The 20,235-nt window shown below is 37.2% G+C and overlaps 1 protein-coding gene across 2 annotated transcripts in view; it reads right to left on the bottom strand.

Moving 5' to 3' along the window:
- The window catches only part of bbx (bobby sox homolog), a 65,707-nt gene that overhangs the window by 43,948 nt on the left and 1,524 nt on the right, over positions 1 to 20,235 (bottom strand). For both annotated transcript variants that reach the window (XM_012957573.3, XM_002932287.4), the window contains exon 2: positions 17,024 to 17,090. Coding sequence is in view for 1 of the 2 variants with exons in the window: in XM_002932287.4 (XP_002932333.2) it covers positions 17,024 to 17,090 (67 nt within the window). In the remaining variant the exon portion in view is untranslated. The remainder of the gene's footprint in view (positions 1 to 17,023; positions 17,091 to 20,235) is intronic.

Genomic DNA, 20,235 nt, shown 5'->3' with positions numbered 1-20,235 from the left:
GTAGTTTGCGTTTATATTATTTCTACCAAAGTGCATAACTTTGCACTTGTCAACATTGAACCTCATTTTCCAGTTTGCTGCCCAGTTTCCCAATTTTGTCAAATCGCTCTGCAAAGCGGCAGCATCCTGCATGGAACTTATAGTTTTGCACAATTTTGTGTCATCAGCAAAAATAGAAACAGTACTCTCTATGCCCTCCTCCAGGTCATTAATAAACAAGTTAAAAAGCAAAGGACCAAGGACTGACCCCTGCGGTACTCCACTAACCACACTGGCCCAATTAGAAAATGTTCCATTTACCACCACTCTTTGTACTCTATCCTTCAGCCAGTTCTCTATCCAATTACAAATATTATGTTCTAGGCCAATATTCCTCAATTTGATCATTAACCTTCTGTGAGGTACTGTATCAAACGCTTTAGCAAAATCTAAGTAGATGACATCAACTGCCATTCCAGCATCAAGGTTCCTGCTCACCTCCTCATAAAAGGCAACTAAATTAGTCTGGCAAGATCTGTTACGCATAAAACCATGCTGGCACAAACTAATAGTATTGTGAACTGCAATGTATTCAACTATCCTATCCCTTATTACCCCTTCCAGAAGCTTTCCTACTACTGATGTCAGACTAACAGGCCTATAGTTTTCAGACTGAGAACGAGATCCCTTTTTAAATAATGGCACCACATTAGCAATCCGCCAGTCTCTCGGCACCATGCCAAACCTCAACAAATCCTGAAAAATTATGTGAAGAGGCTTGGCAATCACAGCGCTCAGCTCATTTAATACCCTGGGATGAATCCCATCCGGTCCTGGACCTTTGTTTACCTTTACATGTTCAAGTCTCTTTTGAATTTCCTCCTGAGTGACCCACGTGTCAGTAGCTAGATTACTAGCACTGGGTATATTAAAAGGGAAGCCTTCATTATCTGGCTCCTCAGATGTATAGACAGATGAAAAATAAGAGTTAAAAATTTCTGCTTTTTCCCCGTTCTCATCAACCAACGTACCCCCCCGTGATAATAAAGTTCCCACCCCTTCTTGCTTCATTTTTTTACTATTCACATAATTAAAAAATAATTTTGGATTCTTTTTACTCCTAGCTGCAATATCCCTTTCCATCTCTATTTTAGCTTGCCTGAGCTTTTTTGCATGCTTTATTTGCTTCCTTGTACCTGATGAAAGTTTCCGCTGTCCCAGCTAACTTGAATGCTTTAAAAGCACGTTTTTTATTACCAACCTCGACCCTAACTCTTTTATTCAGCCATAAAGGTTTTGCTTTGCGATGCCTCTCCTTGCTTACAAGGGGAATATACTGTTGTGTATACCTGCAAAGCAATGTTTTAAAGATGTTCCATTTTCCTTCTGTGTCTAACCCCATGAAGCCTTTCCCAGTTGACACATTGCAGAGATGCCCTTAAACTGGCAAAGTCTGTACGTCTAAAATTGAGCGTTTTAGTTACTCCCTTATAGAGCTGTCACTGTAGCATTATCTCAAAGGAGACCATGTTGTGATCACTGTTCCTCAGATGCTCACCCACACAAATGTTTGAGATAAGTTCAGTATTATTAGATATTACCAGGTCCAAAATAGAATCATTCCGAGTAGGTTCTTGAACCACCTGAAATAAAAAGTTGTCATTTAGCATATTTACAAACCTACTAGCTTTTTCTGACTTAGCCACCCCATTACTCCAGTCAATGTCCGGATAATTAAAGTCCCCCATAATAACAACTTGACACAATTTTGAAGCCTCCTCCATTTGCAAAAGTAGCTGGGACTCATCCCCCTCATCTATACAGGGTGGTCTTTAGCATACACCAATGATCATTTTCTTTGTGACCTTCAGCCCTACTGAAATTTCTACCCAAAGAGATTCAACGTTTTCATTGGTAATGTCTTTATTACATGGCTTTAAATCTGACTTTACATAAAGACAAACCCCTCCACCCTTTTTAATCCCTCTGTTCCTCCTAAAAAGCGTATACCCATTTAAATTCACAGCCCAGTCGCATTTTTCATCCCACCAGGTCTCAGTGATACCAATTAAATCATAATTTTCAATACATGCAATAGCCTGCAGCTCCCCTAATTTACCCGACAAGCTACGCGCATTAGCCAGCATGCAGCGGAGATTACTACTTCTTCCTCTGATGCTTACATTAGCTAAAGGACAGTTAGAGCTAAGGTGAAAATTAGTCTGTTTCCCTTGTAACAATGGAAGCTCCTTATCTGATAAACTATATGCCCCCCCCTCACTCCTCCCCCACAACCCTTTACTGGTCCCACTGCCCCATCTACACTAGCTCTCCCATAAGAATCTAGCTTACCAACCCCCCCCCTTGTCTAGTTTAAACACTCCTCCAGCCTCTTAACCATTCTCTCCCCTAGCACAGTAGATCCCCTTCCATTGAGGTGCAATCCGTCAGGGCTGTATAGATTGTACCCCAAAGAAAAGTCAGCCCAGTGCTCTAGGAACCCAAACCCTTCCTTCCTACACCAAGACTTTAGCCACGCATTTAGCTCCCTAAGCTCCCACTGTCTCCCTAAACTAGCACGCGGCACCGGCAAAATTTCATAGGCTGTTTTATGTGATATACTTTTATAGAGACCTACATTGTTCAAAGTTATAGATTTCCTTTAAGCATAATGCAACAAGAAAAGCCTTTTTTAAAATGTAAGCCTTTTTTCTACTATGCAAATCACTACTTTAAATTTACCAATTTTTCCACAAGGTTTTTAGGCAATAATACACATTTATTAATGATAGTATCATTTAAAATAGAAGAATTATTTAGGAAGTTTATCTAGTAAAAAGCAGAACACAGTTTTAGGCTTATGGTACATGGGTCATATTGTGCTTTATCCCAGGAATAAAAGTTTGGGTTTTGTTTGAAAGAAATGTATGATTTGCCATGGTTAGACTATGTTACACTAGGACAAACATGAGTATTTGGCAGAATTGACTTAGCTTGTGAAATAAAGTGGGTTTTCCCCCAAATGTTTCCCATGGTGAACAGTTAGCATTGTCACAAATGGCATACCAGCATGATGGCTGCCTGAAAATGCAGCCATACAGGTTTTTAGCTGACAAACACGCAGGTGTGTTATACCTATTCGAACAGTCAATAATGATTGGAGACCATTTGACATATTCTGTCACCCCTGATTACGTGGACACATCCAGACAAATCTCTTAATATGATATTACCTTATGGTAAATTATGTCCAGAAAAGAAGTATGCTGCATTTTAAGGGGGCACTTGCTTGTCTGTGTATGTCATAACTATAGCAACTATAACGCAGCTTTCTCAGTGACCTACCCCCCAAAATAGTGGGTTCTCTACCAATTATTTTTGACATGCAGAAATGTCCCCCAATCTGGTATGAATCACATCACCATGGGTCTACAGTACATCAGTAAAGTGGCTCTATGCATTCCTATGAGCATATTAAGTGAATAAATTCCCAGTGTTTAAGCTGCCCTGTGATGTGTATTGAAACCATTTGAACAAAAATCATGAAGCCTATTTATAAATGTCAGCTTTTATTAGCTTTATTGACACTTGTATGTACTTTAATGTACTTGACTGCCTAAAAGACAGTGTTTTAGATATACATGTATGGGACTTTATATCTGGAATGCTTGAGAAGTGCACTCTTCTGGATAAGAGGTCATATTTATAAATTAGATAACTGTTCCTTAAGGCTGCAAAAACATTTAACCAATTGCATTGTTTTGCCATCACTGGGTTTAAGCTAGCTCCGTCAATATTACATAAAGTGTACTGCCTTATTATTACAGAGAAAAAAAATTAGTCTAAAATGAATAACTGAACTAATCTCTTAATCCCCCTCCCTCCTCACCATCTAATTGTGTAGCCAGTGCATGGGCATGTGCATCAGGTCCCCCATTCTGGCACGTAAACAAGATTTTGGCATGATACAAAGCTTGCCTTAATAACAGTGTCTACAAAATGGTACCTGCCTGCTTGCTGGGATTGTGAATTCCAGGACTGAAGAAAACAAGATTTAAATAATTTATATAGTGTAAGTAAAGTTAATTTCGCTTTACAAACACAATTGAAAACAATTTGGAATTATTTCTTATAGTGACAGGTCCCTTTTAAATTGGTTGTGGTATTCATTTATAAAAACCCATGCAAGCCTCAGCATGAAGGAGGAAGTATCCCTAAGCAGTAAAACAGGGAGTTGGGTTATGCTTCTCTTATCCACTGGTTTCACATACTGGTTTTCCTGCCTTTCTTGTCCTGTCTACAACTGCAGAGCGGCTGGTGCGCAAAATAAAAAATATTTTTAATATAGTTAGTTAGTATCAGATAAGATCCAGCGCTAACCTCTTAGTTAGTCAGCGACTTCTGGGGGGGGCCACATGGGACATAACTGTTCAGTTAGTTTGTGAACACGTAGGTCAGATTCAAAAGCAACAGTTTTGTCCCATATGGTTCCCCTGTCACTGTAACTGGCCTCCCTGTCACTAATTGGTTACTGTCTAGTAACAACTTAGAGAGCTGCAATGGAGGAAGTAGTGTTCTGGCTATTATGATGTATCATGACATCTGCTCACTCCAGCCTTTATAGATTACATGTTTGGCTAACTAACTATATTGAAAACATTTTTTATTTTGGGCAGTCTATCTATTTGACCCAGTTTCATTTTTACACTGAACTGTTCCTTTAAAGCAGGGGTCCCCAACCTTTGTAGCACCAAGGCCCGGTAGGAGGCAAACATTTTTTTCCACAGACCGGGGGGAGAGTGGGGGGGCACGGCGCGGCACGGACTTCAGGCGCGTTATACATGCAACACGCGGGAGGCGGGTGGGTGCGCGTTATACATGTGACGGGCTTCTTTATGTGTGCGTTCATTAGCTCCTTAAATTCTGCTGGAGAAGCTCTATTAACTGATGCGTTTTGAAAAAAAAATGACAGTATTCCTTTAAATGTACTTGCAATCAATGTTCCCTATAATTTTTTCTTAACTGTGTGTGCAATAAATTTATTTTGTGTGCACTTTTTAAAACTATTTGTGCACTTTGAAAAACTGGTGTGCACACTTCAAATCTAGAAAAAATACGTAATCATACAGCAAATACTTTTCTTATGTATATGAACTAAATTTTTCCCTAAATGGATCTAATTATGTTATCTATAAAAAAAAATCAGTTTTATTGTTAAATAAGGAATACTTTAAGTAAGTATGAATACTGATCTCTATATTAAGTAATGAAAGTAAAGATGGGGATTATGGTTTAAACAAAAGTAAAAAACCTCTCAGAGTTTGTTTATTGATACAGGTATGCAATCTATTGATGTGGAAACCTGTTATCCAGAAAGCTCTGAAATAGCTATGCCGTGTCACTTTACTTTTATACTTCATTCACATTAACACAAACTGTAAATTACATTTCATTTCTAAGTATAACATGTAAGCGTAACAACTTTTGCAAGACTAGTGATATTTTACAGCGGATAAATTTCTATTAGTACAGGTATGGGATCTTTTATCCGGAAACACGTTATGCAGAAAGATCCGAATGACAGAAAGCCTGTCTCCCATAGACTCCATTTTAATCAAATAATTTAGATTTTTAAAAATGATTTCCTTTTTCACTGTAATAATAAAACAGAAGCTGGTATTTGATCCCAACTAAGATATCATTAATCCTTATTGGATGCAAAATAATTCTATTGGGTTTAATTACTGTATTATTGATTTTTTAGTAGACTTATTATGGAAAGACCCCTTATCCCGAATACCCTTGGTCCCTAACATTCTGGATAACGGGTCCTATACCTGTATGTTAAAAAGTTGGTATTAGTGGCAAAGGTGCAATACTAAACTAGTAACCAATGAACAACTGTGATGGAATGCCTGCAATGAAATTGTAAACATAAAAATTCCTTTAATAAACATTTCAAGACTTCACTAACTATAAACAGGAAACAAAAGAGATGCATGCACGTAATGTGTCATTAAATGCTAATTAAAGTTAAGCATTTCCACTTCTCAACTATTGCTCACCTGTCCTGGAAGAAAAAACCATGGCTCTCTACATACCTCATTCACATTATTCATATACTAATTATCTGATTCTTAGAGAATGTAAGAGTTAGGCAATAAGCCAGATATTAAAAAAAATGTCAAATGTGCCTCTCATAATTAAGCACAGGTTTAAAGTTAACATTATACCTGAGACATCACTGTATTATTTACACAGAAATGTAGTTTGATGAGGTGGAACACTATAAAAAGACTTATATAAACATTCATGATTAACATTAATCAGATGTTTAATAGCAAATGACAAGGTTTAAAAAAAGCAACATGAGATTAGTGTTTATATCCCCATGTACAAATCACAAAGTCTGATTTCAAGGGTTCTGGCACACGGGGAGATTAGTCGCCCGTGACAAATCTCCCTGTTCGCGGGCGACTAATCTCCCCGAGTTGTCATCAGTTGCCATCCCACCGGCGAAAATATAAGTCGCCGGTGGGATGGCACACGCGGCGGTGCGATTTTGGCAAATCGCCGAAAATGCCTCGCGAGGCAACTTCGGCGATTTGACAAAATCGCCTGCGCACCGTGTGCCATCCCACCGGCGACTTACATTTTTGCCGGTTGGATGGCAATTCTGGGAGATTAGTCACCCGCGAACAGGGAGATTTGTCGTGGGCGACTAATCTCCCCGTGTGCCAGAGCCCTAAACTGCACAAAAAGAACAAAACTGCACAAAAAGAAGATACATACAGTATCTTATCAGAAATGGAAAGCAGGTCTATGACAGATAAGATACAGTCTAATTATATAAATGAAGAATAATAATAGTTCTGAACTGATTACCTATAGTCCAATATAGAGTGCCAATAAAAAGTATTCACCCTCTTGGAAGTTTTTGTTTTGTATGATCATAGAACATGGATTGGATGGATGGGTGGATTTGATTTTACTGATGCAGACTATTCCACACAAACTTAAGCCTGTGATTGCCAGAGGTGCACCTCCTAAATACTGACTGAAAGGGGGTGTTTACATATGCAATCAGTTATAATATGTATTTATTATTTATTGTAATTAATTTAAATGCCTTTGCCGAGATATGTTTTTACTTTCACACGAAAGAGTCAATGTCTGTTGATCATTGTCAAATAGGAATGCTTATGAAATAGACTCCTATGTCACACATGTGCAAAATTAGCTCTATTGGGAGGAAACAAGTTTTCTATGATAGATGCTCTTTAAATCACTATGACACCATATTCTATGACAATACATGAAAACTTAAATTAGGCAAATGTTTTGAAAACTATACTTCTGGTCAGATTCTCACTGATGTAGGCAGAACTAATCATGCCCAGGACTGCTGTAAGTACCCTATTGTAATGCTTGCAAAATTGCAAATGTTGCCACCAGACAATGGGACAAGGATTATTTGAGAATAAGGTGAACCATAAATCATAAAGTTAACTATGTAACCATAAAGTTAACAGATGCACCTAGCTGTGATGATAACCATAAAAGTGCAGCTCCAGTAGGCAAGTAGGGGGCACAAACCAGCCCCAGTAGAACAATCTGGCCCATTCACAGCTTGCAGGATGAGCAAGTCAGGAGCACACAACTATTCAGCGACTTATGATATCGTTCTGGATTCCTTCAGTATGATCTTCCCTTCCTTATGAAGGGGTAATCAATGTGTAAGCACCTTGCAGAAGTCAGTGCTTATGCAATTTGCCATGGGTAAGGAGAGGGTCATAGAGCTAGCTGGATGGATTAAAAAGTTAAGGGCATAACATAAAAATGAAACGTATTAGTAGCCCTCTTAATTATCATAAACATAAAAAGTTAAATTTTTTGGGGGGGTGCTTCTTTTAGATGCTTCTTAATCCTAATTAAGGGTTTAATGCATACAAAAACATGGTGACATTAACCTGACTATAAGCAGAATATATGTGTGAACTACACTTTTGTTATATATGCTTAGGGGCTGATTTACTAAGACACGATTTTGAATCCGAATTGGAAAAATTCCGATTGGAAACAAACATTTTGCGACTTTTTCGTATTTTTTGTGATTTTTTCGCCGTCTTTACGATTTTTGCGTAAAAACGCGATTTTTTCGGCGTCTTTACGATTTGAGTAAAAACGCGAGTTTTTCGCCGTCTTTACGAAAGTTGTGCAAAGTCGCGATTTTTTCGTAGCGTTAACACTTGCGCGCAAAGTCGCGCCTTTTTCGTAGCGTTAAAACTTAAAAGGCGCGACGTTTCGCGCAAGTTTTAACGCTACGAAAAAATCGCGACTTTGCGCAACTTTCGTAAAGATGCCGAAAAACTCGTGTTTTTACGCAAAAATCGTAAAGACGCCGAAAAACTCACGTTTTTACGCAAAAATCGTAAAGACGCCGAAAAAAATCGCAAAATTACCGATCATTACGAAAAAAACGCAATCGGACGCATTCGGCCCGTTCGTGGGTTAGTAAATGTGCCCCTTAGAGTAGTTTCCATATTAGAAGAGAATCAGCAGAGAACAAACTTCAAACAATATGAACCTCAATATTTTTTTTACTTTTGCACACCTAATATAGTGGTCTGAAAACATACACACTGCACACATTAAATTGCATGGCAGATGGAATTCCTAACTGCTGGACCAAATATATCTGTTTTCATAATTTCCATTTAAAGATGCATTTAAAAAGCTAAATTAATATTTATATAAATATTACACACCACCTGTATAACCTCTTGTTATCAATCTATCTCATGAAAAAATAAAATAACTGCAGTAAGTTACATTCTGGCTGTTCCAACTTTCTCATCTGATGCTGCAAAACTATAATTTATATAATCTTCAGTGTATCTACTGTCAAAAACCACCTTTTGGAGTGCTTTGTATTTTTCTGCAGTTACAAATATATATTTATAGTAAGGTCCGCAGTACAATTTTTAGTTTTTTTGATATGGTGAATAGTTAGCACATATAAATAGTATGTATAATACTGTTGTAGGATCTGGGTCATAAATTAGTTGTATTGTAATGCCTGAAATATTTCTAAAGGATTTTAATTACAATTACATGTCTTACTTATAAGCAAGCACATACAATTAATGCAAGACACAGATAATTAATTGTCAGGAATGATCCATTATATTATATTGGGACCACAAAATATATATATATATATATATACATGTTACACTTTACATATAGAAATGTACTGCAGTGTGCACATGGCAATGTTTTTTTTTACCCACAATGCGGCATTTTCCCCACAATTAAATCTTTAAGGTCCTCGATGTAAAGAAGAACTAAAGTCTTACCAACAAATTTGTCTGGGTTTACAGAAGCTGTGGGAACCCCAAAATTAACTGCGCATGATTCAGCAGAAGAGGTAGGCCAGACATTATGGCTGCTTGCAAAACTATTAGTGCAAGGAAAGGGTTTGGTTGTAAGTTTGTTGAAAATTATCCTTTATATTATTTATAGGGAAAGCACTGCATCACTATGTAAAGAAGAATACATTTTACCAAAGAATTAGTCTGGACATAGTCTTCTGTGAATTAAATGTAGAGTGCAAAATTGTCAGATGCAAACTGCCATCTGCAACTATTGACACAACCTGCTATGGAAACCCTGAAAGCACCACCACATTCAGAAAGGCCTAAGCATTTGGATTCCCCAGCGTCAACAGGCAACCTAAAAATGGTGCTTAGGACAACTATATGGAAGAGCAAAGAGCATTTTTAGAAGGAAATATGTCTAATAAAGGGCATCAATAAGCATAATTTTATTTATGATTAAAATGTTCTTTTCTCTTTAATGATTCTGTACCAGCCCTAGGCTACCACAAACTTTTGACTGAAAATCTGTGCCTCTAAAGATTCATGACCATATAATAGCACAAAGCTGATAGCTTAGTGCCTTTATACAGGTCATGGATCTCTCTTCATCCAATTGGGAGTACATTACTTATTATAATACACAAGTTTTAGAGCGTCATGTGACAGAAATAGCATCACTAAACAAATTTTATAACTGATGACATCATGGGAGCAACATGAAAGGGGGTGGTGAGCAGCATGTTGCTCACGAGCAACTGGTTGGGGTATAGCAAGTATATCATTAACAGGAAAATTAGTAGTTGTTGTATGAACTAACTTACAAAAAGTAACATGGAGGTCCAGGTGCTTAAGGCCCACACCTTTCAGCTTATGGCAGGGCCGGAAATAAGTTATAATAGTAAGGCTGCAGCATCCCCTGAATCACTAAGGATTCCTTCTCCTCCTCTAAACCACTTGGCCCCCTCCCTCAGGAATTGACTTTGGCTGTTGGCTACGGAGCATGCTTAGTTCATCTAAGCTCAGGTTACCAAACTTGCCCTCCAGTCTGGCAGCCAATGAAGAGATGGCACTGATGGTTCAAATAGAAACTATGTTCTAGCTGCCTGCTCCTATTTTTCTCTCCTAACCTTCTCTCCAGAGCCCAGCTTAGCCATTACAGTGCTCAATCCAAACAGGACTTTTTATCAAAGTAAGTTCTGCCTGTGTAAGGCTGCATCCTTCACTGCAAGAACTTTACAGTGCACATGTGCTGTTTGCTGATGTAAATGTTACTGAAGATGCATGATAGGGAAAATGATCGCCAGGTGAAAGCTGCTATTTGTTTTAGGAAAATGTGATGGCACTGGCAAACGGAGGGGATATATGCAGTACAAATTATGCCATTTGGATAAAGCCTACATTTTCATCCAATTTTAGAAGTTGGGTGAGGGAGATTTACCCAACTTATAAAAATTGGAGGAAAATGTATGGTTTACTTGTGCTTTATTCATGTAATTCTTTGAGTGCCCGCCTCCTGTGCAGAACGGCTAGATCAAAAGTATGAGCAGACATAACTGAAGACTGTAAAGCAACAACATAAAAACCAGGGTGATCTACCATAAAATAATAATAATAATATAATAATATTACTCCAATGAACAGACCTCATGCTAAACATACTTTTTGCCCACTGTTTTGATATAGATTTTTTTTTTCCTAAATTCCTGAGTTTAACAAGGTAAACAGAGAAACTGAAGTTACTCCATGTATCTAACCTCCTGTTTTCTTGGAAAGTAGAAAGACAATTGGGGACGAATCAAGAGAAAACTGCATTCATTTCCAACAGGATTTTGAAACCTACATGATATGGACTAATTCCAGACATATATTGGTCAGGCAAGATTTTGGGAGGGTCCCGTACACAGGCCAATAAAGTGGTAGCTTGGTTTATTGGATCCCATGAATGTGTGTGAAAGAAAAACAATGCTCCGTTACTGCTTTACAATTAAAAAAAAATGATAATGGCTTTAATGTTAAGCCTATTTCAACAAACTACCCATAAACCCATGCACTTTGCTAAACTCACATCGTAAATTTTATCTGTAGGAATGGTAAATTATTATTAACACAAATTCAACAAAAAATAACTTGCTCTGACAAGTACCCTGTATATAAATTACAAAAATATTATTGAAAAAAATGGGCACTGCAGCCACCACAATTAAAAGACTTATTGGAAAGTCCAGTTGCTTTAAACTTCTAATAGATACACTACATCATGACCTGAAGAATGAAAATATTCATAGATTAATAAAAAGAAGCTAAAGTTGAAGACTCCAGCATTTAAGGGCAAAAATGGACAAAACAGGCCTAATGAAAACCACAGGCTGTAAAAGAGCAGGACAAAATGGTCATGCTCCAAGTGGTATAAAACAGATTAGAATGAGAAAGAAATATAAAAGAAATATAAATTCAACAAAGAACAAAGGAGAAATCAATAGAAAACACATCAACAGAGAACAAAGGATATTTAAAAATAAAAGTGAGACATAAAGATACATGCTGGTCTGTACATTTATTTTTTACTGTTGGATCAAAATATTTACAGATATTATTTACTTAGTTATTTATTTATAGACAGGGGCACAAGATCATGGATGCAAAACTGCAATCATGTACATGCCAGATTGGGAGCCTATTTACTGGATCACCAAAATGGACTAAACTTCAGTGATAAGCCCACCTTTCACCATGATTCTGTTCACAGCTATTGAAAAGAAAGCTAAGTGGCCACTATAACATAATGTATCCTAGCATTAAAAAATTGCAACATTTTAAATTATATTTAAGTAATAAGTATATATTTTTAGTAATATTTACTTATTACCTGTTATTTATATACAGAGATTGTTAAGCATTCAGTCCCAGCCCAGTAGAAGCCAATTAAGCTGCCTGTATTTTTGGAGAGTTGAAGCAAGCTGCAGTACGCGGAGGAAACTAACGCGGAAAACGGGACAGTTTCCTGGCTGCTATTAATCTTAGGACATTCCATCATTAAAAGAAGGACTAGTGTTCAAAAATGCTGTGGTAAATGAATATGACAATCAGACTGTAGGTGACATACATTAGATAGCTTCAAGAAGGGGTTTGATAGCTTTTTAGCAAATGAGAAAATACAGGGAAATGGTAGAAAGCTTATAGTACAAGTTGATCCAGGGACTGGTCGAATTGCCAACTTAGAGGCAGGAGGGTTTTTTTGTCCTCTGTGGCAAATTAGACAGGCTTCAGATGTGTTTTTGCCTTTCTCTGATCAACTAGCAGTTAGGCAGGTTTTATATTTATACACATAAAAGTTTGAACTTGACAAAAGTGTATTTTTTCAACCTAACTTACTATGTTACCATCACATTAGAAAGTAATACAGGTATAGGACCCGTTATCCAGAATGCTCGGGACCAAGGGTATTCCGGATAAAGGGTCTTTCCGTAATTTGGAACTCCATGCCTTAAGTCTACTAAAAAATCAATAAAACATTAATTAAACCCAATAGGATTGTTTTGCATCCAATAAGGATTATTTATATCTTAGTTGGGATCAATTACAAGGTACTGTTTTATTATTACAGAGAAAAAGGAAATCAGTTTTAAAATTCTGAATTATTTGGTTAAAATGGAGTCTATGGGAAACAGGCTTTCCGTAATTCGGAGCTTTCTGGATAACGGGTTTCCGGATAAGGGGTCCCATACCTGTATTCTCTTTTAGATACTCTATACATTTTACCACCTCATGGTTAACCACCCTTCATTTGAAATAATATTTTATACTGACTGTAACAATTTCTTTCAATTAAAGTTCATTTTACTTCCTGAGGAAGAGGAAACCATACAACAGCAATACAAACATGACATAAACATGGGCTGTCTTTTAATAATGTGCTCAATTCAAGAGTTCTCAAAAATGTGTATAAAGATAAAAAGGTTTTTTTTTATAGGGCATAAACAAATGTAGCATCATCAACATTGTTACACTATCCATGTGGTTATTATGCAGAACTTACCTTCTATAAATCAACTAGATCTCAAGGTATAAAGTTGCTTCTAAAATCCAGTCCAACAGTACTAGTTTACTTGTACAGGTATGGGACCCATTATCCAGAATGCTTGGGACCTGGGGTTTTCAGGATAAGGGGTCTTTCTGTAATTTGGATCTCCTACCTAAAGTCTACTAAAAAAATGATTTAAACAGTAATTAAACCCAAAAGGATTGTTTTGACTCCAATAAGGATTAATTATATCTTAATTAGGATCAAGTACAAATTTCTGTTTTATTATTACAGAGAAAAAGAAAATCATGTTGAAAATTTGAATTATTTGCTTATAATGGAGTCTATGGGAGATGGCCTTTCCGAAATTCGGAACTTTCTGGATAATGGGTTTCCGGATAAGGGGTCTGATACCTGTAATGTTATTCTGTTGTTTATCAATATAGTTCATAGCTGATGAAAGCTAAATAAGTAAAGAAAAAGCAACAATGATTTAAGTCTGTATAATAACACTCTGCATCATGGATGATGTATGTAAGATGGAATGCAAAGTGAAGAACAAAAGGCAGGAGCTATGAGTGTCATAAAATTGCCTTTTGGAATGAGATAGAAAATAAAAAGTCAAAATTCAATACTTCTGTTGTTATCACCTATTAGACTTGTCATTGTTGGGGAAGCAGTTACATAAGAGGGTGTCTGTGATTGGCTGAAAAAAACTAATTTAATACACTAGCAGCAAATTACTGTGTGATATATGCTCAATATGCAATTTAATGAAATGTTACCTATTTGGTTATGCACTGATGCCCACATGCCAGTGTACCTCTTGCCCTCCACTCAAGGCTAGAATGGATCCTATATTTTGTTGCCATACCCGTACATGCATACTCCTGCATGTCCACTCTGAAATCTACTATGCATGTGCTGACAGGTTGATCCCGTGCCTACCAGTGCAAACACATAAAGCAGATAGTCTTTTCCCCACTGGCTTATATACACACTAGTGCAGAAAACAACCTATATGCCATTAGCCTGTAAACAAAACAATGATCTCTTAGTAATTTATGGGCCTTCACTCTTTTTGTATTGGCAGAATTATTTCTGTGTTACTACAAATTCTTATTAATAAGATAAATAATGTTAATGCACTTGGAATATGCACATAGAAGAGCATTAATTTAACTAAATGCTTGTTACTTTTTCAGCACTAAATTTAAGTAAAAAAAACATAACAGTTTATAGGGGCTATTTCTGCTCTTTATAAATTGCCACAGGCCTCTCCACTAGCCCCTTGAATAAAGTACTGTCTTTATTAGACAGCACTCTATCCAAGAGGGGAGCAAGTGGGGGGAAACACAAAGGCGCCATGATCCCCAATGCTCTTTACTCAGCACTTTCACAACAGGGAAAAGTCATTGACCCTTGTGTCTGTTGCTTAATTAGATATTTCTACCATATGTGATAATAACAGTTAACTAGTATTACTTATTTTCAGGGTTCAGTGTGCAACAACAATTATTAATTATGATTTATTTTTGGTTATTTATTTTTTAAAACTAAAGGTCACATTTGACTCTCTATACAGGACAAGCAGATCAACTGAGATAGGACCTTTACTATAAGAAACTAACTCAGTTCCTTGTATATCTGCAAAAATCACTGCAGGACTTCCAAGAATCTTTTAAGCACCTCAAAGATCTTGAGAAAAAAGGGTACTGCAGTAACCTTCACATTGAAAGACTTACAGATGGATAAGCCTGAGATATTTTCCAAAGGATGGCTAAAAGATTTCCGAGCTGGCAACATACTTTACATGCTTGAGAAAGTGCTCTGTGTACCAACATGCCAGTTGCACCCTAAGGCTCCTCTTGGCAAGCTTCTAAAACTTTGTTACTAATTGGGAAAGGGATACGGCCTTCCAAGAGTCTAGGTAGAAAGGGTGATTTAGAATAGTTTGAATAAAAAAACAGCCTCTTTCCAGCATATTCGTGCAGTGCAAAAGGGTTCCCTTTTGGGTATTAAAAGAAGCAATAAGTGGGAATAAAATATTTTAGGCTCCTACCAGCTATACTGAAAAACATATGGGAACGTATGTTTGATAAGCTATTGGCAGCTACAGAGTCACTGGTCAGGCCAACCTGTCCAAAGGGCTTCTAGCAAATACTTATAGCTGCACACAATGACATTTTCAACAACGGGACAGAGTTAAAAGCCTTATATCTTAGGTACTTTGTGGGAGTTAACTAGAGCTGCTAGTTTTGTAACTAGTTATATTTAACAGACACACCATCAGTGCCTTGACTTGGAATTTCAAGGCAGAGATACACTTGTAAAATATATTGGGCTTTACTTAATCCTTGGCATCAGCATGTTTTAAGCCTCAAACGCCTTCAGTATGGAATGTTCACTGTTTTGTACCTTTTGTTGTGATTGGTCAACAAGTTAACTCTTTAAGTATCTAAGCGTCTAAAAATGTTAAAGAACTGTTTAAGAACTGTTCCTGATATATTTTACACACTACTAAGAACTTCAAATTGATTCTAACTAGTTTCAGTTTAGTCTCTAGAATGTTTTATATTGTAGAGTTTATTTGTTTATGGATTTCATTAGTGATTCAATAAACATTCTAACTTCTGCAGTTAATTTTATTTCATTTAACAAAAATTGATAGACAGTATTAAGTGTTTTGTTTCTTTTTTTTTTTTTTTTTTAAATGACACATTTATCAAAGCAGATCAATGAGTCAATTTATGACAATGTGTTTAACTGCTTTTAGTAGTTGAACAATATTCTGTACTTTAGGGTGTTAAAGTTCAGTGGCAGCGCTGAGCTCTACAACCCAAGAGAATCATTAAGCCCAAGGAAATTTTAAATGTGCACAATGCAATTTAGTGTGGCCTCAGTGATTTGGAAACCTATTTTTGTGGAAAACATAGCTTAACATTTCAAAATGTCCTCAGTTTTAGTCCATTATAAGGGAACTACAGTGTTTCAGACATATTTATGCTTGCAAAAGTTAGTTGGTTATTTCCTGGTATAACGTTACTTAATACATATTAATGGTATTTTCTGCTAACCCTAGATGTCCTTTGAATTGCTGAAACAGCAGAATTAACTCCCAGCTCTTGGTCTGGTTATACCGCAAGGCAGAAACGTTGGGTAGGCAGCAGAGACATCTGCCAAAGGTGCAAATGGGCGCTAGAGCCTTAGACACATGCCTTCTCTAGCTCTGGCTGGTATAGCACATCCAGAATAGCACTGTACAACATGGAGCAGGAGGTGGGAAGTTAGCAATTTGAAGAGAGTACTTTTTGAAAAGTTTATAAATGTCTTTCATAATTCTAATTTTTGGACAGATTAATTAGGCTATTAATTAGGAATTTTAAAAATAATTACTTAAAACTGCAGTAAAAGATTCAGGGCTTTTGAGTGGAGTTTCACCACCTCTTACTTGAAAAGCGCTAAGCCATGTCTTTTTTAAAAGTTTGTAAATAGGCCCTTACAGCTCAATCTTGGCATAGTAGCTTAGCTCAAGTTGAAAAAATGTGTGGTCTATTGACAAGACTAGACCCATTATTTTTGTATTAAAATAAGACATTTTTCCTGATTTTCCATTTAGCGGATGGAATGAACAAGTACTTACCCAAGAAAGGCAAATGGAAGAACAGAATGGTAACTCTATTTTGATCTCTTTGTCATGTGACAATGACCTAGAAAAAAAAATTTCAGTCAGCACAACCAACAGCATAACAATACTATAAAATCTTATATGACAAACTTCAAAATATATGACATCCAGTGGTAAAAATCAGCAGATTATAGAAATATTCTTTTTATAAAATTGTAATTAAGTATAAAAGTTGCCTCATACTGAAAACCACAAACTAAACTAAATTGATATCTATCTATACTTCTTTTAATGCCAATTCATTCAGGCCATAAAAATGGTAGATCACTGACCAGTTTGGCTCCAAATAGCAAGCCAAATTGTCCAATACAGGCGAAGATCATAACATCTGGCAGATGCTTGAATGATGTCATCAAGCAGGAAAGCCTTTCATCTATTTAGCTAATACGTGTGTACACCATGCTATACAAATGGCAGATGTAAGCCAGTATCATTTAAAAATTAACCATACTTGTTAACGTGAGATCATTTAGGCACTCCCTAAATCCCAGATCAGGTAGAAGAGCCATTCATTCATTCAGACCAATAGTCATGGTTAGAAACACATACAATCACATGGTCTGGAATGGTCTGGTAGTTGAAAACATATTTACATAACATAGATATATCTAATAAAAGGCCTGATAAGATCTCAGTTATGCACTGCAGAATATTTTGTCACTATATCAATAAACAATACAAATATATATGTGTGTATATATTTAAACACAAATATATATATATATATATATATAATTATACACATAGACTCATAAAAATATACCATTCTTGCCCCATTCAGCAGACATTATTTATTTTATTTTATTTACATTGCGCCAACATACTTTTCAGTGCTTTACAGAAAATAAATATTTTATTTCCCCGGTCCAGTAAAGCTTACACTCTAAGACAAAAGCATATTTTTCATGCATAGAATTATTACATTGTATTCATTTTTAACTGTTTTGGCCTTGCTCTCACAAATTCAAAGAAAGTAAAGTCCAAAGCATGCAATGGGCAGCAAAACCAACAATATCTAGCCAATGCATTGCATAGCAAAGGAGATTCAAAACTGACAACCCTAACATATTACTGCATTCCTTGTACTTGTTGAAAACCAAAATTCATAAAAAGTTCATGGAAAAACACAGGACTGCCTGCCCTAATTATTCTATGGAAGACTCTCTTTTTCTCATCCATAACTGGTTTGATGGAGGTCAAGCAATTATCATGGGGGAACCTAGAACTCCTCTTAGCAAAGAGTCAATTAGAGTTACCTTTTCCAAAATGCAAAATAATAATCACTGGAGTCAATGAAACAAATCTGTGGTCTTAGCAGTACTTAAAGGAACAGTAACACCATGAATGAAAGTGCATCATAGTAATTACAATATAATGTACTGTTGCAGCTGGTGTGTTTGCCTTTGAAAGACTACTATAATTTATATAAATAAGCTGCTGTGCAGCCATGGGGGCAGCCATTTAAAGGAGAAAAGGCACAGCTTACTTAGCAGATAACAGATAAAACCCCGTTATATTCTACAGACCTTATCTGTTATCTGCTGTGTAACCTGTGCCTTTTCTCATTTTTCCAGCTTAAATGGCTGCCTCCATGGATAAACAGCAGCTTATTTATATAAACTATAGTAGCGTTTCTGTAGCAAACACACCGGTTTACCTATATATTTTAATTACTTTCAAATACTTTGATTTTGTGGTGTTACTGTCCCTTTAAGGCTTCTGATGCCTTACATTCCCAGGGGTGGGTGCTCTTCAATAAATAATATATATTGTTCACTAACCAACTTGCCCGTAGACTAAATTGTCAGAAATATACCAATGGTCTCCATGTTCCTATGTATCCATGTGCTGATGAACTACATATAACTACACTTCCCAACAACAGAATAATGTCAACTAGCAGACAAAAGTGCTGGAATCGCATTGCCAGTTTACATTTCACTTGCATAGTGATATTACTTAAGAGTTCAGCTCTAAGGTTTATTATTCTGTATGTGCCCCTCAATCAAGAGTTGCACGTTTAGGCCAAACGTGCAACAATCAATGTTTAGTTCTAATATGATAATAGTTCTAATCTGATAGGGCCTAGTGCCTATTGTGCCACTGATATAGATAGGATTCTGCTACTTTTCTAGCACCATTTATGAGGGTTCTAATTTAACAATGACAGCATTGTGCAGATTATGTTTTGTGCTTTTCCCAGCCTTCCTTCACTTTGTGGGATGGGCCATATTTTTATTTCACACCTTAGGAAAGGAACCTGTGGTGCTGAACAAAAATATGTCTAGTAAGGTGAAACACAAAACAGCTTTAGTAGGGTCAGATGAAACCCCCATATCTTCAACCTGACATTTTGTCATGTAAACAACACGACCCCCACACACAAACACACACTTTAATGACTGCAAAACAACTAGAACCTGCACTGAGCCCAAGATTGTCTGCCTCATAATAACACACACTAACCTGATCAGCCACAGATTAAGAGAATGTCACAGAATAACTCAACAAAGTCGGCCACTCAGTGTGATCAGATGTTACCACAAATAAAAGCAAGATGCCGACAGAAAGAAATAGAGAGGCGAGACAATAATGAGATCTCGGTTGCGTGCATTATCTTGCATCTCAGTGCAAAATGTCGATCTAAAAGGCTGACGAGACAGCCCAGAAAGGGAGAGAAATAAATAGACAAGAGGGACACCCAGTGAGACGCACAGAGTCCATCTTGCCTTGGCAGCGGTGGGGGAGAAGTGCACGGCTCACCCGGCTAACTCTACAAGGCACCTCATGCGAAAGCATCGGGGGAAAGGGGGTCTCCCCAAGCCGTGCCCCTTCCCGAGAACAATAAAGCGCGCAGCCTTTGCCTGCCAGGAGTGGCGACTCACAGCGAATAAGTGGAAAGGAGCTTTCTGTGTGTGTCCATGCCACACTAGCCCGTACCTCTCTGCTCCCCGGGACCCCCATGTGCTCGGACACCCCTGTAATGGGGCGCGCTTAGTGGGTATTCGCCCTGACTGCCTGAAAAGAACGTGTCATGAGCAGGGATGGCAATGGTTCCACAGCCCCAGGCCAGTGACCGGCATCAGCCCGGCATGTACACAGAAACACATATATGTGCACAAAGCCACACAGCAGCTCCTCTGCCTTCCCTGGCAATGAAATATTTA

This window comes from Xenopus tropicalis, chromosome 2, assembly GCF_000004195.4.
Source record: "Xenopus tropicalis strain Nigerian chromosome 2, UCB_Xtro_10.0, whole genome shotgun sequence".
Lineage (NCBI taxonomy): Eukaryota > Metazoa > Chordata > Amphibia > Anura > Pipidae > Xenopus > Xenopus tropicalis.
The sequence above is the reverse complement of the archived record's forward strand: the minus strand, read 5'-3'. Positions and strand labels throughout refer to the sequence as shown.